The 21,339-nt window shown below is 39.9% G+C and overlaps 1 protein-coding gene and 1 long non-coding RNA gene across 2 annotated transcripts in view; one reads left to right on the forward strand and one right to left on the reverse strand.

Annotated features, from left to right (window-relative positions):
• LOC108505021 overlaps positions 1 to 912 on the forward strand; it is an 18,916-nt gene extending 18,004 nt beyond the window's left edge. The window contains exon 4 of the long non-coding RNA XR_001877344.1: positions 174 to 912. This is a non-coding gene — a long non-coding RNA (uncharacterized LOC108505021). The remainder of the gene's footprint in view (positions 1 to 173) is intronic.
• The window catches only part of TMEM55A (transmembrane protein 55A), a 24,431-nt gene extending 3,517 nt beyond the window's left edge, over positions 1 to 20,914 (reverse strand). The window contains exons 1-5 of the mRNA XM_017830611.1: positions 20,701 to 20,914; positions 14,687 to 14,835; positions 13,247 to 13,353; positions 11,356 to 11,479; positions 5,508 to 5,560 (exon numbers count right to left, since the gene is read on the reverse strand). Of these exons, the coding sequence (XP_017686100.1) occupies positions 5,508 to 5,560; positions 11,356 to 11,479; positions 13,247 to 13,353; positions 14,687 to 14,835; positions 20,701 to 20,806 (539 nt within the window). The 5' untranslated portion in view covers positions 20,807 to 20,914. The remainder of the gene's footprint in view (positions 1 to 5,507; positions 5,561 to 11,355; positions 11,480 to 13,246; positions 13,354 to 14,686; positions 14,836 to 20,700) is intronic.
• Positions 20,915 to 21,339: the final 425 nt, after the last annotated feature.

Below are 21,339 nucleotides of genomic sequence, written 5' to 3' on the forward strand. Positions count from 1 at the left end.
GCAACTAAACTGTCCTGTTTCTTGAAGGTAAACATAAATAGTTTTAGTCACAGACATGTAATTTTTTTCCATGTTCAACATCTCCAAAGACTGAAATGCTTTAGACATCTTTAAGTCAGTTTTAGTAACTTCAAAAACATGACAAGTTCTTCTTACTTTCCAATTTCTTTCAGAGTTCTACCACAAGTTACATGAGCTGCACAAATCACTTCTGACAACCAAGGTAAATAAATGCCCTGAAGTTCTGTCACTCATCATCTGGACTATGAACTCCAGGACAGACAGTTTTGTCTCTACTTGCTGCATCAAGCTATCAGTGCTTCAGTCGAACAGAATACAAAATGCAAATAAAACATTATTTCCTACAGGTTAGAAAAATTATTTCGGAAGCTTAGCATTGTTTAGGAAATACATCTTGAGTCACACATCTGCAATGACATGCAGCTATACTAATGAGGAAAATAGGAACATGATTTAATTTCATTGAAATACAAGTAAAAGGACTACAGAGGCAGAGGTTCTTTCATAAAAACATGTACCATCTACATTAGAGGTAGTTTTGAAGCATCCTGAAGCATGCTATCATTAGTTGAGTTACTTCATCCCATTCTGGGAGATCAACACACCTTTGGAAATAATGGAATGCTTGTATTCTGCGTTCAAGGATGCAAGGGAAAGTAATTTTCATCTCATGATAGCTCAACATATTTAAGATAAATGCATAACAGAAGAAAACAGTGCTAAACTATTAAAGTAGTACATGCATCATATGACTGACCAAATTTCTGGCTCCAGTTAATTAACCACATAGTAAGGCCTCATATGCTTAGCATGTGACTAAAATTTTTTAAGCATTCATCTTAGAAAGCCTTCAAACAGAGTTTAAGCAGCTTTACTCCAACATTATTTCTTTACAAGGAATTTCTAAAATGATCCAAGAAAAAAAAAAAAAACCAAACCAAAACCACACACCACCACAGTCCTCAAGCTAACACACTGAGCTTCATCTTGCGAGGCAACAGTTGAAATACAGCGACCACTCGAGTAATTTTCAGAAGAGCAGGAAAAGTCCCAAAGCAGTTCTGCTCATTAATTTCCATGGGGAAATTATTTTTTACCAAAAACCTTAGAATACACATGTGGGATGGAGCTGGGGGATGTGTGTGGTGTCATCTGTATGGGAGAATTCCCAGTTGGGGAAATAATGATATCTTACAATCCTCACACACACACCTCTACACACTCCCTCAAAAGCCACCCTACAGCCATTCCAGAAAAAAGGATATGTTGTCCAATTCCAAGTTACATGAGGAGAAAAATAATCAAATCAAAAAGCACTTTTATAAAAGGGGAAAGCAAGGAGATGCTTGCCAAACTGACCTCAGATTCCCTCCTTTGCAGGATTTCCTGGCTACGTACTCAGAAAGTTAATTCTATTACAGAGCTGGATACCGTCAGATAAGCTGGTAGAAATGTCATGTTCAATACACCTAAAACATGTATGATATTCACCGTGCTGTGCATTTCACACAGAGGCAAAGTTAATTCTGGGAAAGAGACCTTAGGTTTCAGAGCTGACTTACGATCCTGTTTTTGTAATCATAACACTGCAGGTGCTGTGTGTATTTCCCAAACATATTTCTCTCAAGTTTTGTCTCTTATCCAGGAAGAAAGGCTGAGGGAGAAACCATCACCTCAAATACCACAAAAAGGAAATGTATAGAATGACTCAATTTAACAGTTTTTCTCTTTCCACAGAAAGCAAACATGAAATAAGCAATATAAAGTTTCTACAGTCACATAACAGACCTGGAAATATTTAGCAACCCAAATAAACCATAATTCATTTTTTACCTCCTGACAGTGACACTAGCCACTGGCCCACTCTAAATAGTGAGGTTTCCCTCTACCCACACCAAATTACAGATAAAAACCCCAAACTAACTCTGAATAAAAAAAGCTAAAATTCTACCTCAAAACCTACCAACTGCGACATCGACAAGCACATTTGGAAATCTGGGATCAAAAGAACATTTTCATATCACAGAAGTAGCCAATTAGTTCCACCGTGGGAGTATGAGGGAACTCACTACAGAACTCTCCAGAAGGCAGTGGTTCTTTGTTTCTGAGCTGCTGCTGAGGAAGCAAAGGCATCTGCCAGACCTTTGGGCAGCAGCAGCAGCAGCAGCAGATATAAAAGACATCAGAGCCAATTTAGCACTGGGTAGTAATTAAAAGAGGGGAAAACCACCACAAGGGACAAAGGCTATAAAAGAAGTACCACAGGAAAGAATGCTGGGTCTCTTGTGCTCTAAATAATAGGAATTGTAGCCAGGATTTCAGACTTGCTTTCAGGAAGGTTTTTAAGAGGAAAATCAAAATGCCAGTATTTTGAAGGTGAATGGCACTGCTGAAACTAGCCTCCATAGTAGTGATGGGGTTCCAACATCTCTCTCCTAAAAGTCCTGCAGTCTTTATGGAGCAAAGGTGTTATAAATTCATTAGGGTTCACGGTTTTGTCAGACTGTAAAAAGTAAATTAGGTAGGTTCTAAAGGAAAAAAGATTTGAAATTCTGAAATAATAACTTGTAGCATTCAATTCTCTTTCTAGTAACTGAATTCATGATCCTGAAGTTTCTAGATGATTTAATATACAGCTTGGGAAAGAGAATTGCAGACATTAAAAGAACATTAAGAAAACATAAAAGAAAAGTTTCTTCATCATTAAACAAGAAAAATACCAGAAGCCTTCCTTTAAATCTCTCACTTTTTTGGGAAACAGGCTGAGAAACATCTGCTATTTTGCAATGAGTAAAAAGTAACAGTTTCTCTCCCATTCCTAGGTGTCACTATAAAATAAAGCTGTATCATAACAATTTACTCATTAGCTACATTTGTTGTCCCAAAGCAGTGGATAACATGCAACTAAGGGCTTGAGACAGGCTGAACCACTACGCACCACTAGGGCTTCTGCAAACACCTTACCTATACTGGCATGCAAGGTTTACAGCCTACTTCAAAGACATTTGGTCATTTACTACACAAGTGATTTTATTCTCTGCCTCACAATTAATTTCCTGTATTTCCCAAGTTGTTTTGCAAGAGAAAAAAAGTATGTCACAAAACAATAAAGTTGTAACCACAATGACAGCACATAGATACGACTAAAAACAAACAAGAAGATCCTATTTCCCCCAACATCCAGATATGAAAGGTTCCTTTGTTTACATACTCTAAGGCACGATTGCTTTATTTTTCCCTGAACATTGTTTCATTATTGACCTTTTCATGTAATAACTCCTGATCTCCCTGCAGTTTTAAAAGACATTCTTAATATTAAGATCTAATTTCCATCAACCAAATAGGAGGTCACAAACAAACAATTTGCAGAGATGCACTGCACTTTTAAAAACATTTGAAACAAAGTTATGAAAATTATTTGAGAATCTAAAAGTCTCAGCTGATGCTTCCTTGAAAAACTTACTGTTGCAGTCATTCAAGGTGCCTTGTGCCTTAGTCTACACTATCCTTTTTTCAGTGACAGTCATCCACTGAGTCAACAGAAGGAATGAATAGTTTTGCATCTGACTACTCAGCTACTAAAGAAAGAAGTTTTGCATTAATAAGCTGAAATAAAGAACCCCACATTCCCTTCTAACTACTTGGCCACAACGACCTCTGACAAAGGCCCGAGAAAAAGCAGGTCACTGCAGTTATTTATTCCACCATCACGACTCAAAGCTCTGTCTCACCTATGCTGTGCCCTAAATCCAAGTGTTAAAAATGTTTATGCTGCTGGAAGTGCAGAACTCCTGACCATCGCATCTCAAATGAGGGAAAACACCAAGCAACTCGTTCAAGGCTAAATTACAATATTCCACAGTTTGCATCCTCAGCCCAAGGACAGACATGCCCACTTGTTAAAATTAGTTTTGTATTCTGCTGTACAGTTGCCAGGCAAGCTGCAATTATCACAAATTGCACTGCAGAGAGGCTCCCGTTTCCTTACATGCAGATAGCATGCTTTCCACTTTATCGACAGAGATACTAAGAAAACCTTAGACTCCAGCTGGAATTTAAAGTACAAGCAACATTAATCAACAGAAGACAAACCAAAAGATCACATGGTGTGACTTTTCGACTGTTGCTTGGAGTATGGTTTATTTTGCTGCTGTTATTGTTGGAGTTGGTTTTTTTTGTTTGGTTGTTTTTTGCTGGAGGTTTTTTGTTTGCTTTTTTTTTTTTAAGATTAAACAGCAAATAATTTTGTACCTAAGGAGAGTCAAGAAAAAAACTGAGGTCAGCTATCAAGAGTGACATGATAAAATATAAACATAATTGGAATTAGTTTGAAAACAAACCAAACAGCAAAACATCAGCCCCTCCCTCAGGACTGAAGAGACTTAATGCAATTACAGTCCTTAAAAAATCCCTGAAGCATCTCACCAAGACTGAGTTTATTTGACTTAAGCAAACTAGAACATATCCACTACTACACACGTGATCGGTTACAGCCCTGAGGTTAAACACAGCACTAGACTGACTTCTCTATCAAATACTCCAATAAAAAGACTTCAATCACTGTTGAAGGCCAGGTCATGCCCACACCTACAGTACATTTATGCTAAGCCTTCTGCTTCCTGAGGGACCTGCTAGTTGTCCTACAACATGCAACACAGCTGTGGTTCTCCATTCCCAGTGGAAAACACATTTGCTCCTTCAACTGGAAGTCACACTTGCCTGTCAAAGGAAGACCAATATTTAAATAAATCAGCAGTATGCAAAAGTCTCTGAAGTAATATTTAAGTCTTATTTCACATCCTGTGGTTGAGTTAGTGTACGTTAGAAGTGTAGTTCTTTAGCAACAATTCAAACTACATATTCCTGACCTCAAATAATAAAAGCCAAATACTCAAAAAGAGAGCTCCAAACAAAAAACCAAAACAAACTCTTACAGCTCTTGTATTCTAACTTTTCTTGTTCTCATTAAAGTAATAACAAATGAGTAGACAAGTTATTCCACAGTAATTCATAAACATTAAGCAAGCTAATGCATTAGGATGCTTAACACAAGTTAATTGTTGAGTTTATAATAGCAGTAAAACCTCTTTCAAATTAAGATTAGTTCCTTTCCTCCTTTTACAATAAGGCAGGTAAAGTTCTAAATTTAAAGATGACATCTGATTACTACTGCATGAAGAGGTAAAATTTCAAGGACGTAACTTGTCAATTTTAGCACCCATTCCTGCCAATTGTTAGTAGCTTATTTTTGCCTCTGTCAATTCAATCAGACTTTTCATAAATGCAGGTTGGATTTGTCAGAGTTACTGATTTGCACATAAAGAGAGGAGAATTCATGTGCACACAACATGCGCTTTAGCCTTGAAGTTCAGATGAGCACGGCAAAATAATCAGCACAGCTGACACATGTTACTCCAAAGACTTTTACAGAAGAAACACTGGCAACTTCACAGTAATTTACATAACCTTGTTTTCAGAAAACTTACATTTTTTTGCAGTGTGGGCATTTTGCTAGTGTGTTAAACCTCAGTTCCATCCACTGTAAAAAGAAAAAAAGAAAAAGGTTGAAAAATTGACCTGAAAAAATGTTTATTGCATTTCATCCTAAATGTCACTAGGAAAACATTTTCCTTCTCAGACTTCGACTTGTTTCTTGCTTTCTTCCATAAATGGGATGCCCTTTTGTCAGTGGCAACATAGGACTGGGATTTCCATGTGAACATTTCCCATGACTTGCCCTGGTATTACAAAATTCACTTGACGTAATGTGGTTGCATCCACAGGCATACTATGGACAACATTATAATACTGTTTTTTTCTCTTACTTAGCAGCTATGAATATACCCTAAATCAAAATAAGTATGTTTTCTTTGGCACAATTACAAATGGGAGCATTTTCCCATCTTTCCCCAATCCTTGCATCATTTGTGAAAACTAAGTTACGGGTGCACAGAAAGATTAGCTAAAGAATATTTTAGAAAGTAGGCATCTAAGTTTTATGTCATTAAAACAGAGAACACTGTTGGCTTACATGACTTTTAAAAAGATGATATATAAAACTGTACGTGGTATGGTCATAACCTTCCGTGCACGGACAAAAACTTACGTGGGAAACAGCCTTAGTGAAAGTAGTGCCTAGAACTACCTCAACCAGGGGATACATAGTGATATACTCATTTAAAAACAGCATGTTCTGTTAAATTCCATTCTGTGATAACAGAAGTACTAAACAAGCATTTTAAACATGTTTGCCTTGATCAAGGGGATAAGGTTATTTTTCTTCACCCTTTAAGAAGTTATAATTGCAGCTCTCTTCTGTTGCCTTTCTCAAGTGGAGGTTAGTTTGCAGTTTTCCTGGTGAAATATAGTTCTCCTCTCCCCTCCCTTCTGGATTTAAGCAAAAGTCACACTGCAAGTTAATAGCAGGGGAAGAAGCCACAGCACACATCACCAGTGCCTCGCCTCCATTAAGATCTGCCTTATCTCTGTGAGAAATCTGAAGTTGGCCTACTGAAGCGAATAGTTATAACTGCTAGAACCACAAATCACAATCAAAGCCTGCCCTTGCATGGAAAACAGGACCAGCCTACAGCACAGCACCATTTAAATTAAGAAAATATTTATGATTTTATGTGTAAAGAAAGAGGATGTGTCTTCTCATGCCTTGCCAGTATCAGTAGATTTTGCTATAAAGTTTTGATCTGTAGTATTTAAATATAATAGTATTTAGAGTATATTTTCCTGCCTCTTGAAGGTGTCCCTCAGTTTTATTTACTTCTCAATTTTATTTACTTGGGGATACTTCACCACTGAAAAGAAATCCTTTTTTTCCAATAACGCATTTAAAGAACAACTATGTAACTGGTATTATTTGTTTACAAGACTTGGCCAAACTGATTTAGCATAGTTCTATTTTATCCCTTAAGACTTCTGTAATACTCCCCACCCGAGCAAAGCTTTTTAGGAGCATTAATTCTACTTCCACATTCCTGGCAGAGGAGCAAGTTAGATATTCGCCTGCATCCCTGTCAAAAACCTACTCAATTTCCCTTAGTTCTACACACAATGAAAGTGGAATCGGATGCAGTTGTCAATGTTGGGAATGGAGATAGGCCTCATCAGAGGGGTTATTGCAGCTTTTGAAACTACAATTCCAGAAACAGAAGACAGAAATAGGTTAAATATAAGTTCTTGATTTAGACTACTTCACCTTCACTTCTGTACACTAGTTTTATCACAGTGTAGACTACTCCATTTCCAAAGTTACTCATTAATGGTCTTTCTAGAATTTTACTTAAGATTCTAATTATTAGCCCTAATTATTAATGGCTACAAACTCAAATGCATGAGTTGGGCTTCAAGTATAGATGGAAAAGAGAGGCAGCAATAATCTGTTTTCATAGAGAGTTACCTGGAAGTAACAGAAGCACTAACTGTTATGATGCTTTCTGCACATACCAAAAATATTTGCAGGAAAAAAAGAGCAAAAATATGACAAGACATTCAAACTACAAGAATTTAGATCACATCAGCTGTAGGGAAAGGCCATGTTCATGTACATTCTAAGTCATGGAGCTTTGGTGGGTTTAACAAGTAGTTAAAATCATGCTTAAGCTGATATTTTTTTTACACATATTCCAGAGTGCTTTAAAGTACCTCATATTGATTCATGTTGTTAAGAAAACTTCAAGTTCCAGTCCCATGAAATTTATCTCTCTGCTGAGAATACAAACTGTATTTTTCTAATTGAAACAGTAGAATAAATGATGGCCCAAATCCCTGTTTAGATGTACTGAAACACAAATGAGGAGATAAGGACTCCAGAACTCTTCATTTCAACTGTGGACAAAACCAGGCATCCATCAAATGTATTACTAGAAGAATATGTCAAACATTTTTTCTTTCTGAGCCTAAAATAATTCTCAGTGCATTTAATGTAAGATAGAGAGGGAAAAAAAAAAGAGAAAGAAAAATTCTATGACACAGAGTCCTACATACAGCTGCTTCTGCAAAAGAAGCTTCCCCTCCACTCCCCTCAGGTTCTTTGAGAAAGCAAAATACTTCTGCAGGTTAAAACTTGTCTAAGTTTTTTGGAAAGTTTAAAGGGTTTTCTATTCAATTATTTTAGAAGAAATAATTTTCATATTTGATTAGTTTAAAAAAAAAATTAAATTGACAAAGCACAGTGCTTAGCCTACAGCCTGTGGCTTCCATAGCTTGCTCCTGACTTCCTGTCCTTGAGGTGTCTGCGAGCAGGACTGTAGCAGGAAGATGGCAGAGGGGGACAACACAGGGACAGTCGTCCCTTGCCCACCGCCATTTCCAAAGGCAGCTCAGTCTCTGACAGCCACAGACTATCACAGGCAGAGGTCCCTCAGGAGGTGAGGGGGGTTGCAGGGAATGACTTACTGCTGGCAGAAACAGTAACTGTCACAGCCCAAGTCCAGAAGCACTCAAAAATGCCCAAAGCAGATCAAATCGTGATTTAGCAACATAGTTAAACCCTTGTCCTCCTCTCCTTTTTTATTCTACCCCTTTTTCCACTTGTCCGAACTCCAAATCTCCCAGAAACAGTGGAAATCTTAACACAGAAAAAACTTCTATCAGGTTACCAAGGGAAAAAAAGATCTCATTAATAAAACGTGAATAACTATGGATAGTTCAGCTACAGTATAACTTTAGTACTAAGTCTGACAGCTAAGACAGACAAACTTTAAGGCACTCCATAGTATGGAGAGCGCTTTTCATAATCTGTAAAAACACCCCCACATGTGTAGAGGCAGGGAAAGCACAGCCCATACTGATGCTTTCATATGGAAAAAAAAAATCTTGGAAAGTGGTCAACAAGTTGATACTCTTAAAAGAACACAGAACATGCAAATGACAATTTGATTTTCCCACTCCAGGGATTCCAGCTTTGCTTGTCTATTCTATTTATTTTTTAACTGCCAAGTAAAAGGGATAACCTACTGAATTGCTGAGAGATGCATCTAGCATTATGTATCTTCTTTACAATGTGGAGATGGCAAAAGGCAGAAATACCTACGCAGGAGCCGAGTTTCCAGGCTGGCTAAAACACTTTCTCTGCTCACTCTGCAATCCAAGCAATTTTGTGATTTTTATTAACTAAAACTTTTATTTGGAGAATCTCAGACTTAATTACAGAAAACAAGAGAAGCAAAAGTCTGGTGGAAAAGCTGCGTGAAGTGAGAAAAAATAGGTTTGTGTCTTGATAACTCAGCACAAAAGAATACCAAACTTCCTACTTCTAGTGATTTGGAAATTTTCTTTTCGATGTACCATGAAGTGACAAATTTGTCTTAGTGGCAGATAGAACTATGAAGTTCAAAATGTCGCAGTTCCCTAAAGCAATAATTAGATCTGAAGTCACATGCACAAATCCCAAAATAGAAAAAACTTAGCCTTTTAAGGCATAATCTAGTAGTTACAGGAAAAAACAGCCTTTATGGGTTTAGGTTTTTCCCCTTATTTTCACCTGAAGTAGTTCATTGTGTAAAGTACAAAGGTGATTTAGGCTGTACTTATATAAAGCACATAGGGGATAAAGCCAAGTAAAAATCCCATGCTTATGAAAGCCCCCAAAGACAGGCAAAAAAAAAAGGCAAGCAGAAAACCCACTTCAGCTACCTTCAGTTACCTTCCATTACTTTCTGCTCTTCAGCAAGGGTTTTAAGAGAAATATATTTTTTTCAATATATAGGTAGAATTACCGACAGAATATTTCTCGAGCATCTCTCTAATGGCTTTTCAGTTAGCACATTACTTGTAAATTCATAATCAAATTTCTAATTTCCTCTGAAAAAATAAAATGAGAAGTGTAAGGGCTATTTCCTGCTTCCTGCATTCATCACCTACAATAGTAGTCAAACCATTATAGCACACCTGTCCTGGTTTCAGCTGGGATTATCAATTTTCTTCTTAGTAGCTGGTACAGTGCTGTGTTTTAGATTCAGTAACAATGTTGGTAACAAACTAATGTTTTAGTTGTTGCTAAGTAGTGTTTCCCCTAAGTCAAGGACTTTTCAGTTTCTCATGCTCTGCCAGCAAACCAGGTGCACAAGGAACTCAAGAGAGCACAGGCAGGACAGCTGAGCTTGAACTGGCCAAAGGGATATTCCATACCACAGAATATCGTGTTTGATATATAAACTGGGGGAAGTTGGCTGAGAGACACTGATTGCTGCTGAGAGACTGGCTGAGCATCGGTCAGCGGGTGGTGAGCAATTGTATTGCACATCACTTGTTTCTCTTGGGTTTTATTCCTCTCTCCCTCTCTTTTCATTACTATTATTATTGTCATCATTAGTAGTACTGGGGTTTTTTGTTTCAATCATTGAATTGTTTTTACCTCAACCCATGAGTTTTGCCTTTTGTCCAATTTTCCTCCTATCCGGGCAGGGGGGCTGGGTGGTGTTCGCAGTGATGGCCTGGGTTGAGCCACAAAAGCGCCTCACTGATCCATAAACCTGAAGTAAAATCTGAAGGCAGAAGTCTACTCCATTATAGAGCCTGTCACAAACAAACCCTTCTCTCCCTGCTACAAGGCAACATGGACTGCCATTCCCTAAGCTTTCTTTTTCCTTGAGTATTCTCTGGTCTTTACGTATCTCACGATCCTTTGTTTCAGGAACGTAACACCACTGTCAGGACTATGTGGTTCCTTCAGCTGTACCACTTATCATAGCCATTTCCCATAACTCACAAACCTGACAGAGATTCAAGCACTGCTGAATGATGAAGCTAAAGCTAACTTGTGTACTGTTCAAGTATGGCAGCCTCTTATCCATTTAGAAGGCTGCAAACAGTTCAAAAACAGAAAAATATTCTTGCATCCTTCCACTTAAAAAAATGGGATCAACTGTCAGCCTCACATATAAACCAAAACCTCCAGTCTGTAACAACTGACAGATATGCCAGTGGGCAAGTGCCATAAACAGCTTTCAGGGATCCATACAGCAATGACAGAACCACTCTCTTAGCCACTGCAGAACACAGCCACCACTGCAAGACTAAACAGAATCTGGAAGCAAAACTTCATTTTTCAGCACTGTCCGCTCTCACATCACTGAGCAGTAAGACAGACTTTAAGCTTTATCCATCCACACACAGAAAGATTGTTAAAAGTTTTCTTGAAATGCTTATAAAGATAACCAAATACAGACTATACATCCACAGCAATATGAGGACAGAAGAAGCTTTAGTTCCTCACTGATGCCAGAGAGTGAAGCAATACACCCCTTAGAAGTGCTTACAACAAATACCTTGAGGGATAGCACAGTGAGGTGAGAAAGGAGAACCTGGTGCTTTACTTACAAGGAACGTATTTCCACAATGCCCACACACCACTCTAGTTCCATCTGGTTGAACTGGCAAGGCAGGCTGAGCTGGCTGCTCTTCTGGAATCAGCATTACTGGACCAAGAGTAATGATGCGTCTACTGCGTTAAGAACATTAGATACACATGTAATTAAGCTCGTAAAAGAGAAGGGCGATGCATTTAAGCAATTAGCAATTTAAGCAACTCGCTACCAAATATTTTTACACTTTTTAACTACAATCTGCTTGTTAAAAACAGCTGATGCACCCAGTTTTGGTCCCTCTCTGAAGTGTTTTCCTTTTCAGTTTTGATAACATTCGCTTTCACTCCAAGATCAGCCATGCAAGCCTGAACCCTGTAGAGATCAAAGACTTGCCAGCATATGGCAGAAACACTCATCAGGAGAATGAAATCTTAATACCCGAGCTGAGTAAGCCCGTGAATTGAAATGTATGTGCCTACATGTGAAACATGTAGAAAGAGTATGGACTCTTCCATAACCTAGTTCTCCTTCCCACGCTACTGACAATCACGTCAATATAAGCAGCATTTCCACATTTGTACAGTAAAAATTCAACTCAAATTGAGTAAACTAAGAAAGAAAACCACCCCAGGTTGACTAAATGCAATCAGTTTACTTTAAAAAGCAGTCTGTAAGTATTTGCTTTTATGTTTAACTTGTTTCAAGTTTAATTATAAAATCTGTCAGTCCAAAATGACAGTAACCAAATTAACTAACTCAGAATCAGGATGAGACTTCTTAGCATGAAAAAGTGAGGGGGAAAATTAAAGCATTATTTAACTTGCATTGCATCTCTCTCCATATACAATCAAAATTGTGTTCTGGATGGCCTCCCTTCATTCAATCTGGAGTCTTACTCCCAACTCTCTCCTTCAAAGTACACCAATTTTGCTCAGTTTCTAGCAAGACAAATACATAGACTATCTTAGGGAAACTGTTGAGATATATACTTTTGAAATTATTTTAATAAAATTACAGAGTTTCTGATTCAGTTTAGTTAGCAACCATGTGATAACTGAAGTATCCCATGAACATTCTTGCACTCTGAGAAAGTGTTTGGAATGTTTTGAAGTCCTCCTCAACACTGCATTATTAAAAAGAAAAATTCCCACAACTCTCAAACTGTTTCCAAATCAGAACAGCCAATACATTGGTGACTAGGGCACTTGGTATGGTAGAGCTTTCATTCATGTGTCTGCAGACTTAGCTTTCATCTCCATTTCTCGTGTTGGAGCTGCACCGCTTACAATCAAACTACTCCTACCTCAGTGGGATCTTTAACACCAAAAGCAAAGAGCTGAGAGGAAAATGAAAACTCAGCATAAACAGGAGGAAGAACAGGACTGCTTCCTCTCTCATTTCATTCTGGAGTCCCTGCTCTGAACTAAGCAAAGGGAGCATCCTGTGTGTTTATAATAATTAAGTCTGCAAGAAATTGTGAATGTTAAGTCCCAGAAACAAGAAGTGGATTTTCTTCTCTGTTGTTCTTTATATCATTTTTTCCTTATGAAGTAGATAAAGTGGGACACACATCTGAGACTAACACTAAATAGAAGAAGAAGAAACTTTTTTTTCCTCTTTAATCTTGAAAAAAAAAATATTCAGAATTGACACTAGCACTACCTATGTCTGTAGTAATTCAGTCATGGCGAGGCTTCGCGAACGAAGATTTCGGAAGGCTCTATCCACATTTGCTACAGGCACGCTGGTGGCTTATGAGGCCAAAGTAATTCAGTAATGCTCTGATAAGTGTCCACATGCAGAGGCCCAGCCTCGAACATCTTTTAATTTTAAAAATTCAACACAAAGAGAATTGTTGCTTTCAAGAAAACTATCACAACGCATTTAGAGTATTTTATTCTTACCAGTTTGGTCTTGGACAGCCTATTTTCCGAGACGTATCCTTACAGATAAGGAGACAGTTACATTGACATCTAACATACTTCTTCCCTGAAGGAGGGTTTTTGATTGGCTAAACAAAAAAAAAAAAAAAAACCAACACAACCACCAGAGAACACACATCAGAAGTCATAGCAATTCATTTTTTTCCACAGAACAGTATGACAAAGCAGAACAACTTCAGCGACAAGTTCTTGCTAACAGAGAAATACAGTTCCTCTTACAGAGGAAACTTCACAGTCAAGACAAAATTAGAAGTTTTTTCTCTCTTCCCAGACAAAGAAGTAAAAATTTCCTCAATAGAAAAAACAAGAGATTCTGCAAACTCAGGAAAAAAATATTCATATTTTAGCAATGACAATTCAAGGCTTCAGTTCAGTTTTTGTTTTTTTAAATGTGAGCTTAACAAGTGGTATATTTAAAAAAAAATAACGACAGTCAAACAAGTCTCCTTGCCTGGTACAATGGCTTCATTCAACAGTGAAAGGATCACAGTCTGGTTCTCAGTCACTAAGGGAACATGTAGACATCACTGTACTCTAATCTTACTTTATACTGAAATTATCTGTCTCCAACCTCGGAGTCAAGTTTCAGCATCCCTTTCATACAGCAATTCCAAAGCTGCAAGGTACTTTGGCTGGAAATGTTATATATCTGCAGGGAAAGTGACTATCAATGGCAGGTTCTGTACTCTCTCTTTCAAGTGGAAAAAAAAGTTTTCCTGCAGTTTTAAGGCTACCTGCCTTCTGGACATAATTTAAAGTCTTTTTCATATAATAAATCCAATCCTATGTTTTTCATACAAATGCTTCCAGTAGCTGTGGAGCACTGCAGTATCCTGAAACTGGCAGGAAGAAAAAAATAGAAGCAGGAGCTAAATAGTGAAGGCTTGAATTAACAAAAGAGAAGGAGAAACAAATAGGTCTGTGATCACTGGAAAAGAACGTACAACTTAGCATTTCAAAGTTGTTGTATTGTAGTCTACTGTCAACTTAACCAATTGACTGAATAGTACTGCAGGCAGAGGGCATACATCCAGGGAAAGGTGTGGGGTAGTTACTTTGCTTCTCCCACACTTAGAATAACTAAATTCTTCATTTCTCTTTGTCCCATCAAAACCAATTTCATCCTTCTTTACAGAAGAGTAATTACTTAAATGACATCTTTGCTTTCTGTCCTCCTCAGGAGACATCCTGAACAGCCAGCTCAAAGAAGATTTATTGTGCCAGCAATCCTTGAGCTTGCATACTAGCTACACCAGCAGTCAGCTGGGCTCACAGGTCCTTTGCAGGGATGGCAGGAAGGGACTCACCCTCTGTAGGTGAGGACACAAATGCCACCAGCCACATACTTCAGCTTCCCCCCACTTCCCTCCACAAAAAGAAAATGCTAAAAATCCATTTTACCGTAGCTTCATTGCAAACTGTGCACTTAACCACATGTTGGTGTAGCTTGCCATCCAAATTGATTAGCGACTGGCACACGCGGCAGTTTATTACAGGAACACCGCTGGCATCTGGACTTGCAATAGCAGTGTATGGAGGAGGAAGCTCTGCTGCAAGAGATAAGGAAATCTCAGCTGAAACACTAGAGGATCCTAAAACACTTTCAGCAAATATCATCCCTAAGTCGCAGTCTCAAAAAAAGAAAAAAATATTAAAAAACCCCCAAACAACTCGAAGTTAATGGTTAGCAAAAAGAAAGACAAACCTAAGTTTGCATTCCCCTTCTCCACAGCTTCTGTGTACACAACCATCACCCATAGTTGTAGGTAAAGCAAACCAGCAACACAAACATAGCAAGGGTTGGACTTGATGATCTCAGAGGTCCTTTCCAACCCTGCTGATTCTATGATTCTATGAATACACTAAATCAGCCCAGAAATGAGGATCCAACGAAATGCTCATCTCTGCAACTTTATTTTCATACCAACTTTTCACAGTCTTTAGAAATCACGGGGGGGGAAACTCAGATAAACCCCAAACCTACTACAGATTAGTAGCAACCAGAGACTGGCTTTTGAAGAAAAAAAAACAGAAAATAAGACACATCAGAAGTCAAAGGTAGGCAAAGGAGTCATAAACAGCCTTTACAAACATCTGAAAAGACTGAAATATAGACAAGTGTTTATCATATAGTAACAAATACTACAGGTAAAAACACAGAACAGTCCTGTAAAGAAAACAAATCTTGGATGGGAAGTGGCATGAAACGCTTCTTTTTTGAGCACAACAGCATACTTATCCTATCTCGAAAAAAAAAAAAAAAGATGAAGTCAGAGTTTCTGCTTTTAAGGGTTCCACATATTTTTCTTGTCCAAGAGCCAAAGTGTGGATGGACAAGGTGGTCTTTAGTCAATTAGGACAGGCTAACACAGGGAAGGATATAATGTAGTGGCCTTAGGCCTCTGTGGAAGAGCAAACTTCAACTTTGCCAGTCTTGAGTCCACAATGCAACAGGGAAGAAATGCTAAAGAACCTTCAAGGTTTAAGAATCCATGGAATGAAAGTAATTCAACACGGCAATCTCTCACAAGCTTATTATGACAATTATTTGGCATGTAATAGCACCAACTTTTATTTCACCAAGTTCAGGGCTCTTCAGGTAAGCAAATATGGAATTGGCATATTCAGCAGTTCATAGTTAGCTTTTTTTAAATACTAGTAGTTTGAAATACCTGCAGCCTTGGACTTCAGTAAGTTTTTTTAAAATTACAACCAAGCAGCTAACAAACTCTTCAGAGCAGCAATGAGAGATGAGCCTGCTTTCAGTTTACCAACAGCACTGAACAGAACAGTATCTGCTGGAGGGTGGCAAGGGAAATCACAGGCTGCTATCAAAGCTGACAAGCCGAAATATTAAATTTAAGCATGTAAGAAAGCACTCATCACTCCTTCACCTTCTTAAAGTGAATGTCATAAGCTGGAGAGATATAAGAAACCCTGTCTGCCCTTCAGATCCAAAAGTCATCCCACACCTTTGAAGTAGCATTGCTGTTCAGTGTGCTCTCGCTCTCTCTCTTTGCCACTTGGTCTACAAATGACCCAGACCTGTGCTTCATTTTAACTCACAGAGGCAGCAGGAAAACAGTGGATACCTTCAAAAGTGTCAGAATCACATCCAACATACTTGAATTATTTCAGATGAGAAAAAAATTAACTTATATGCAGCAATACAATTTTGAAGTCATGACACACACTTATGCTCCATTATTTGAGCAAGTGAACTTCACACCTTCAGCTTTGATATACCAGTTAGAGAATCAACATCATTAAGAGATATGAGGTAACAATGTTGTGATTTCTTCTGTTTCTGAGGAATAACATTCCTGAAAAAATGCGGCACCCAGTAAAAAAAACAAAACAAAACCCACAATATTTTGCAGTACTATGATACCCTATTTTAAGTAAGACTGCCACATATAAGACAGGAGATATTACAAGATATTAACAAACAAAACAAACACACACAAGACAAAACCCCAATACACACACACTTTGGCAACTGGAAACAACCTCAAGTCTAGTAGATCACTGCAGAAACCAGGTTAGAGCTTTGGATGATAGGAACAGCAGTGTCTTCGCCGCGAGTGGCAAAGTCAAGGCTGCTGCAAGGGGGTTTTGGCAGCCAGCAGGCTGCTTAACTGCTCCTGCAGTGAGCAGCTGACACTTTCTGGCTTGGGAAAAAGGTAGCAATAGAACAACATATCAAACTCTACAGTTCACTCCCAGCTTTAAGGGTGCTTTTCTGAAAAGCAACAATTGTGTTCTGGAACTTTTTCACTTTGTCCTCTCCATTTAAAGTGCAATTTCTTAACTCTATCAGCTGGGAATAGGGCAGCAGTACCGAGGAAAGGCAAACAATATCTGGAAGGGTACCAGAACGTAAAAATAGACACACAGCCCCCAGCCTTTCAGCTTTCCATGATCCTGGAATACTTTAAAAATTGCTAACTATACCCTTCTAGACATTTATAATTTTCTGTACCCTATTTCTAAGTGACAATTCTTAGGAGTTTGAAAGCTGGTTAACTGAGGTGCAAGAGCCCCTGCAGACAGACACTGCCAGCCACTTCTCCAGCCTCGTACTGGAGCTGCTTGGCTTCCAGGTAAGCAGCCTCGCTGTTCCTGTCCTGCTGGCTCAGCAAATATCAGATAGCAAGGAAATAATGGCTGCTTTTCAGAGTGGTGCTGCAGCAAATGACATTTGCTATGGAGCAGAAAGCCAGAAGTATCTTGGCACTGCAACCTTCATGCTTAAAGAAAACATGCATTTGGAAGAGCTCCAAAAAACAAAACCAGCAAAAGCCACCAAAATTAAGTTTAAAGAAAAGTATATTGGAGAGGGTGAGGGCATGGGGGTGGTGAAAAGGAAAATAAAGGCATTGTCTCGGAGTTTGCTGCTTATTACTCCTTAATAAAAATGTTTCAAAGCACATTAACGTACTTTGGTATGACCTTTTTTTTTTTGACAGCTTGAATTTCAGCCTAACTGTAATATCTAAAACCAGTTCATAAAGGCCTGTCATGCTGGACACGACTGGATTATAGGCAAGTTTCACGTACACACCGTGAGACATTTAGTGAGATAATGAATTTCCTGCTGCTGACATACCAATTTGAAGCTATATTACCAATTTTTCTTTTAAAAAAATAAAGAAAATTTAACACTAATTAGTTCAGCAAGATTAGCAAAATGCCCTACCATGCAGTACATCTGATCCCTTCTCACCCCCACAGGAGAGCAATGGAATGGAAGATATCCCATATTCAACCTGAGAAATTCCTTGTGGTGCTTGTGCACTTTCCTTCCTTGGTATTTGAAGGGCAGAAACCACAGAGAACCACTTGCAGCTTACTTGGGCCAAACAAATGAGTTTGTTTTGTTTATTTGATTTAGAAGAAAAAATTAAATAATTCTTTATCATGACCCAGGAGGGGGTGGGTGAGCGAAAAAGTTAAATGATTTATGTCAGAGATAGGTAGTTAAGAACTAAGAAAGCCTGGGGGGGCAGGGGAGAGGGTAGCCTGAAAAAAAAAAAGGCACTGAATAACCACCTTACTACAGGGAGCAGAGCTGACAGTCCCACCCTTTGTCTATGTGAAAAGTTTCTCAAATTCTCTGGCCTGCATCCACACTGAAAAGATTTTTCTTGCTTGCTTCCATCATTAGGAACAAACATCGAGCCATTACCAGGATTCAAACATTTCAGCTTATACTGAAAAGGGTCAACTAGTTCCCAGCTGCAGCCCAACAAGAGAAGAGAAGGCTACTTTCAGACTGTGGCCTCTCAAAGCTCAGAATGACATATTGGGCACAGTAGTTAATTACAGGGATAAGTCTATTAATGTACATTCAGGTGGTAGTTTTAAGGGCAAAGGGCTTCTTCCTCCTTCCTCTGCCACTCCACACCAGTCAGGTGATGTTATACAAGGACGCTCTTGCAGAAGGAGGTTTGGAAGCAATCCCCAACTTTCCACAAGAATGCTTGTTCCCTCTACATCTAGACTTGTACTAGGGAGAGAGATAAAGGCTGCCTGTTAGCTAGAAACGTGGTTTAGTTTGCATAGATCCTTTTACTAAGGAAAACAGAGCAAGGGAAGTAGAGCTACTGGGCCTATATCACAGTTCTGCAAGATTTTGTTCTGCAGCTATCTTTTTGTAAGTATTGTAGAGCAGTTTTGAAGGGCTACCTAGTACGCTTGCTCATGGACTGACTGAACAAGAGGTCTTTGATGTTTAAGAAAGCTCTAGAGTTGGTTCCTCCTCACTTCTGGGAACAAGCCACTTATCTCAAGCACCACACCCCACCGCAGGTGCCCAGCCAGTTACCACGAATTACAGATGCCCACTGAAGGCTCAGCAGGACACAGCTACCAAATGAAATGAGAATCTGGGGTCCAGCTCCTTACCAAGTCATGTGTTTTACCCTGGGTTCAGACAAGAGTCACTGATCTAATGCATTTTCATTACTTTTTAAATCTATAAAAACTTTTTTTAAAAAAAAACCAACAGATTGAAACGTATACAAAAGTAATGGTTACAGGATAAAGACTACTAAGAATAAAACCATCAAACACCAGAATTCAAATTCAGATGGATTTCTGGATTTTTTTTTTAATTTAGGAGATTATGCTAATCCTACACAAATTGATTAGGGAAAAAACAAATAAACAAAAGAAAACCCCCAACTCTGCTGATTTTCCAATATTCCTTTGTCCAATTCAAATGAAAGTAAACGGTCAATACCAGTTACAGCCCTAACTGAAATACATTGTCATATTAAGACAAAGAGAACTAGTTTTCCATGAGTTTAAATCTTATTCAAAAGAGACAGATGCTCACTCATTCTAGTTACATATATGTCATAAATATATATAATTACATAGAAATCCACAAGAAAAGACCAACACACCGGAGCTGTGGAGATAAGGATTATAATCTTACATTTTAAAGGCTACTGCTAGCAAAGCTACTCTAATCTTATTGATTCTTTGTTCCTTCAGCTTTCTCCACACCTCACTTTCTGCTCTAAAACATTTAAGTGAAAAAAAAAACCAAAAAAACCTACTAATGTACTTTGTAAACACCCTGATTTATAGTTGCTAAGTAAAATCTTTTCACCTACTTATTAAATATTCAGTATTGATCAACAAGATGATTTTCTTAAGTCTGCGCAAGAAAGGTAATACCATATAATTATGCCACGATTACAGATTTGGAACCACAGCATCTGACTTGCTTTAAAAATAAAGCCAAAGCCAGCTATGGCCTTGAAACGCGTTTGCAAGGACATCCTAGTGGTTTTGGACTTCAACTACCACATTGCACCGAGTCCCTTGGTTATTTCAATCCGACTGCCAGCACAGGAGCCGATGGCAGCTGGGCACCTCTGGGCTGTGGCACTGCGATGGACGGCACAGCGCAGGGACCTGCGCCTGACACCGCGCCGAGACCCCGCGCTGCGCCCCTCCTGCAGCTGCCAGTGCCCAGCTCGGCTCAGGATCTTCCACCTAATCCTGCTCCTAATTAATGGGGGAGCCCAAGTCCAGCAATCACTCTGCAAGCTGCAGCATGAGAGAGAGTTATAATAAGCAGACCGGTTCGGGCTTGTTCTGCCCCTGCAAACAATTATTTTAATGTCTTTTATTCTTCCTGCCGAGGCGCCGAGGCCGGGGAGCACGGCGGGGAGCAGGGCCTACACCCGGCCCTGCGCGGCGTTACCTGTTGTTCCCCCCCGCGCCCCCACAGCCGGGGCAGGGCGGGGGCTCCCCCGGCCCGGCCCCGCCGCCCCTCGCCGGCCAAGGCGGGGGAGCCCCCGCATCGCCGCACCCGCGCGGAGGCGCCGCGCCCCTGCCAGCGCCAGGGCCAGCCCCTCCGCCCCCAGGGCCCCGCCGCCCCCCGCCCGGCACAGCCTTACCTCGGGGGCTGCTGTCCGGCAGGTAGGGCGGCGCGGTCGGGGTGACATTGCCGGAGCCGGGCGCGGAGAGCAGCGGGGAGCGCTCGTCCACCCCCTCGGCGGCCATGGCTGCGGCGCGGAGGGCCCTGGCCGCGGCCGGGCGCTCGGCGTGCAGGCGGCCGGACCGACGGCGCCGGGGAAGGGGAAGGAGCGCAGAGGAAGGGGCTGGGAATGAATGGGAGTGAAGCGGGGAGGAGGGACGGCGGGGCGGGGGCTGGGCCGGCCGCCCCCCGGCACGGGCTAATGAGCGGGGCGGGCCGGGGGCGGTGTCTGCAGGAGGAACGTAACAACCTTCTTCTGTAAATAAATTTATCCAAAAGAAAGTGCATTTGCTGGGTTGTAGGGTTGTTCTGTTTTTCTTGGTTGTTGGTTTGTTGGGGAGGGGGGTGTTCTGTTTTTTTTTTTTCCTTAAGCTCTGTGTGTGGATATGGACGTCGGTACCAAGGAAGTGCTATAGTTGATCTAACTGGAACCAGTTGCCTTTTCTAGGAGTCTGGGGATGCAGACCGACTCAGGTGGCACTTACCCAGGTGTGAAAGTGGTGGTAACCTTTAAGGGCGCTCTAAACGAGTGGACATAAATCTACCCGTTAGCAAATCT

The sequence above is a fragment of the Lepidothrix coronata genome, unplaced genomic scaffold, assembly GCF_001604755.1.
Source record: "Lepidothrix coronata isolate B3197 unplaced genomic scaffold, Lepidothrix_coronata-1.0 Scaffold181, whole genome shotgun sequence".
NCBI classification, from domain to species: Eukaryota; Metazoa; Chordata; class Aves; order Passeriformes; family Pipridae; genus Lepidothrix; species Lepidothrix coronata.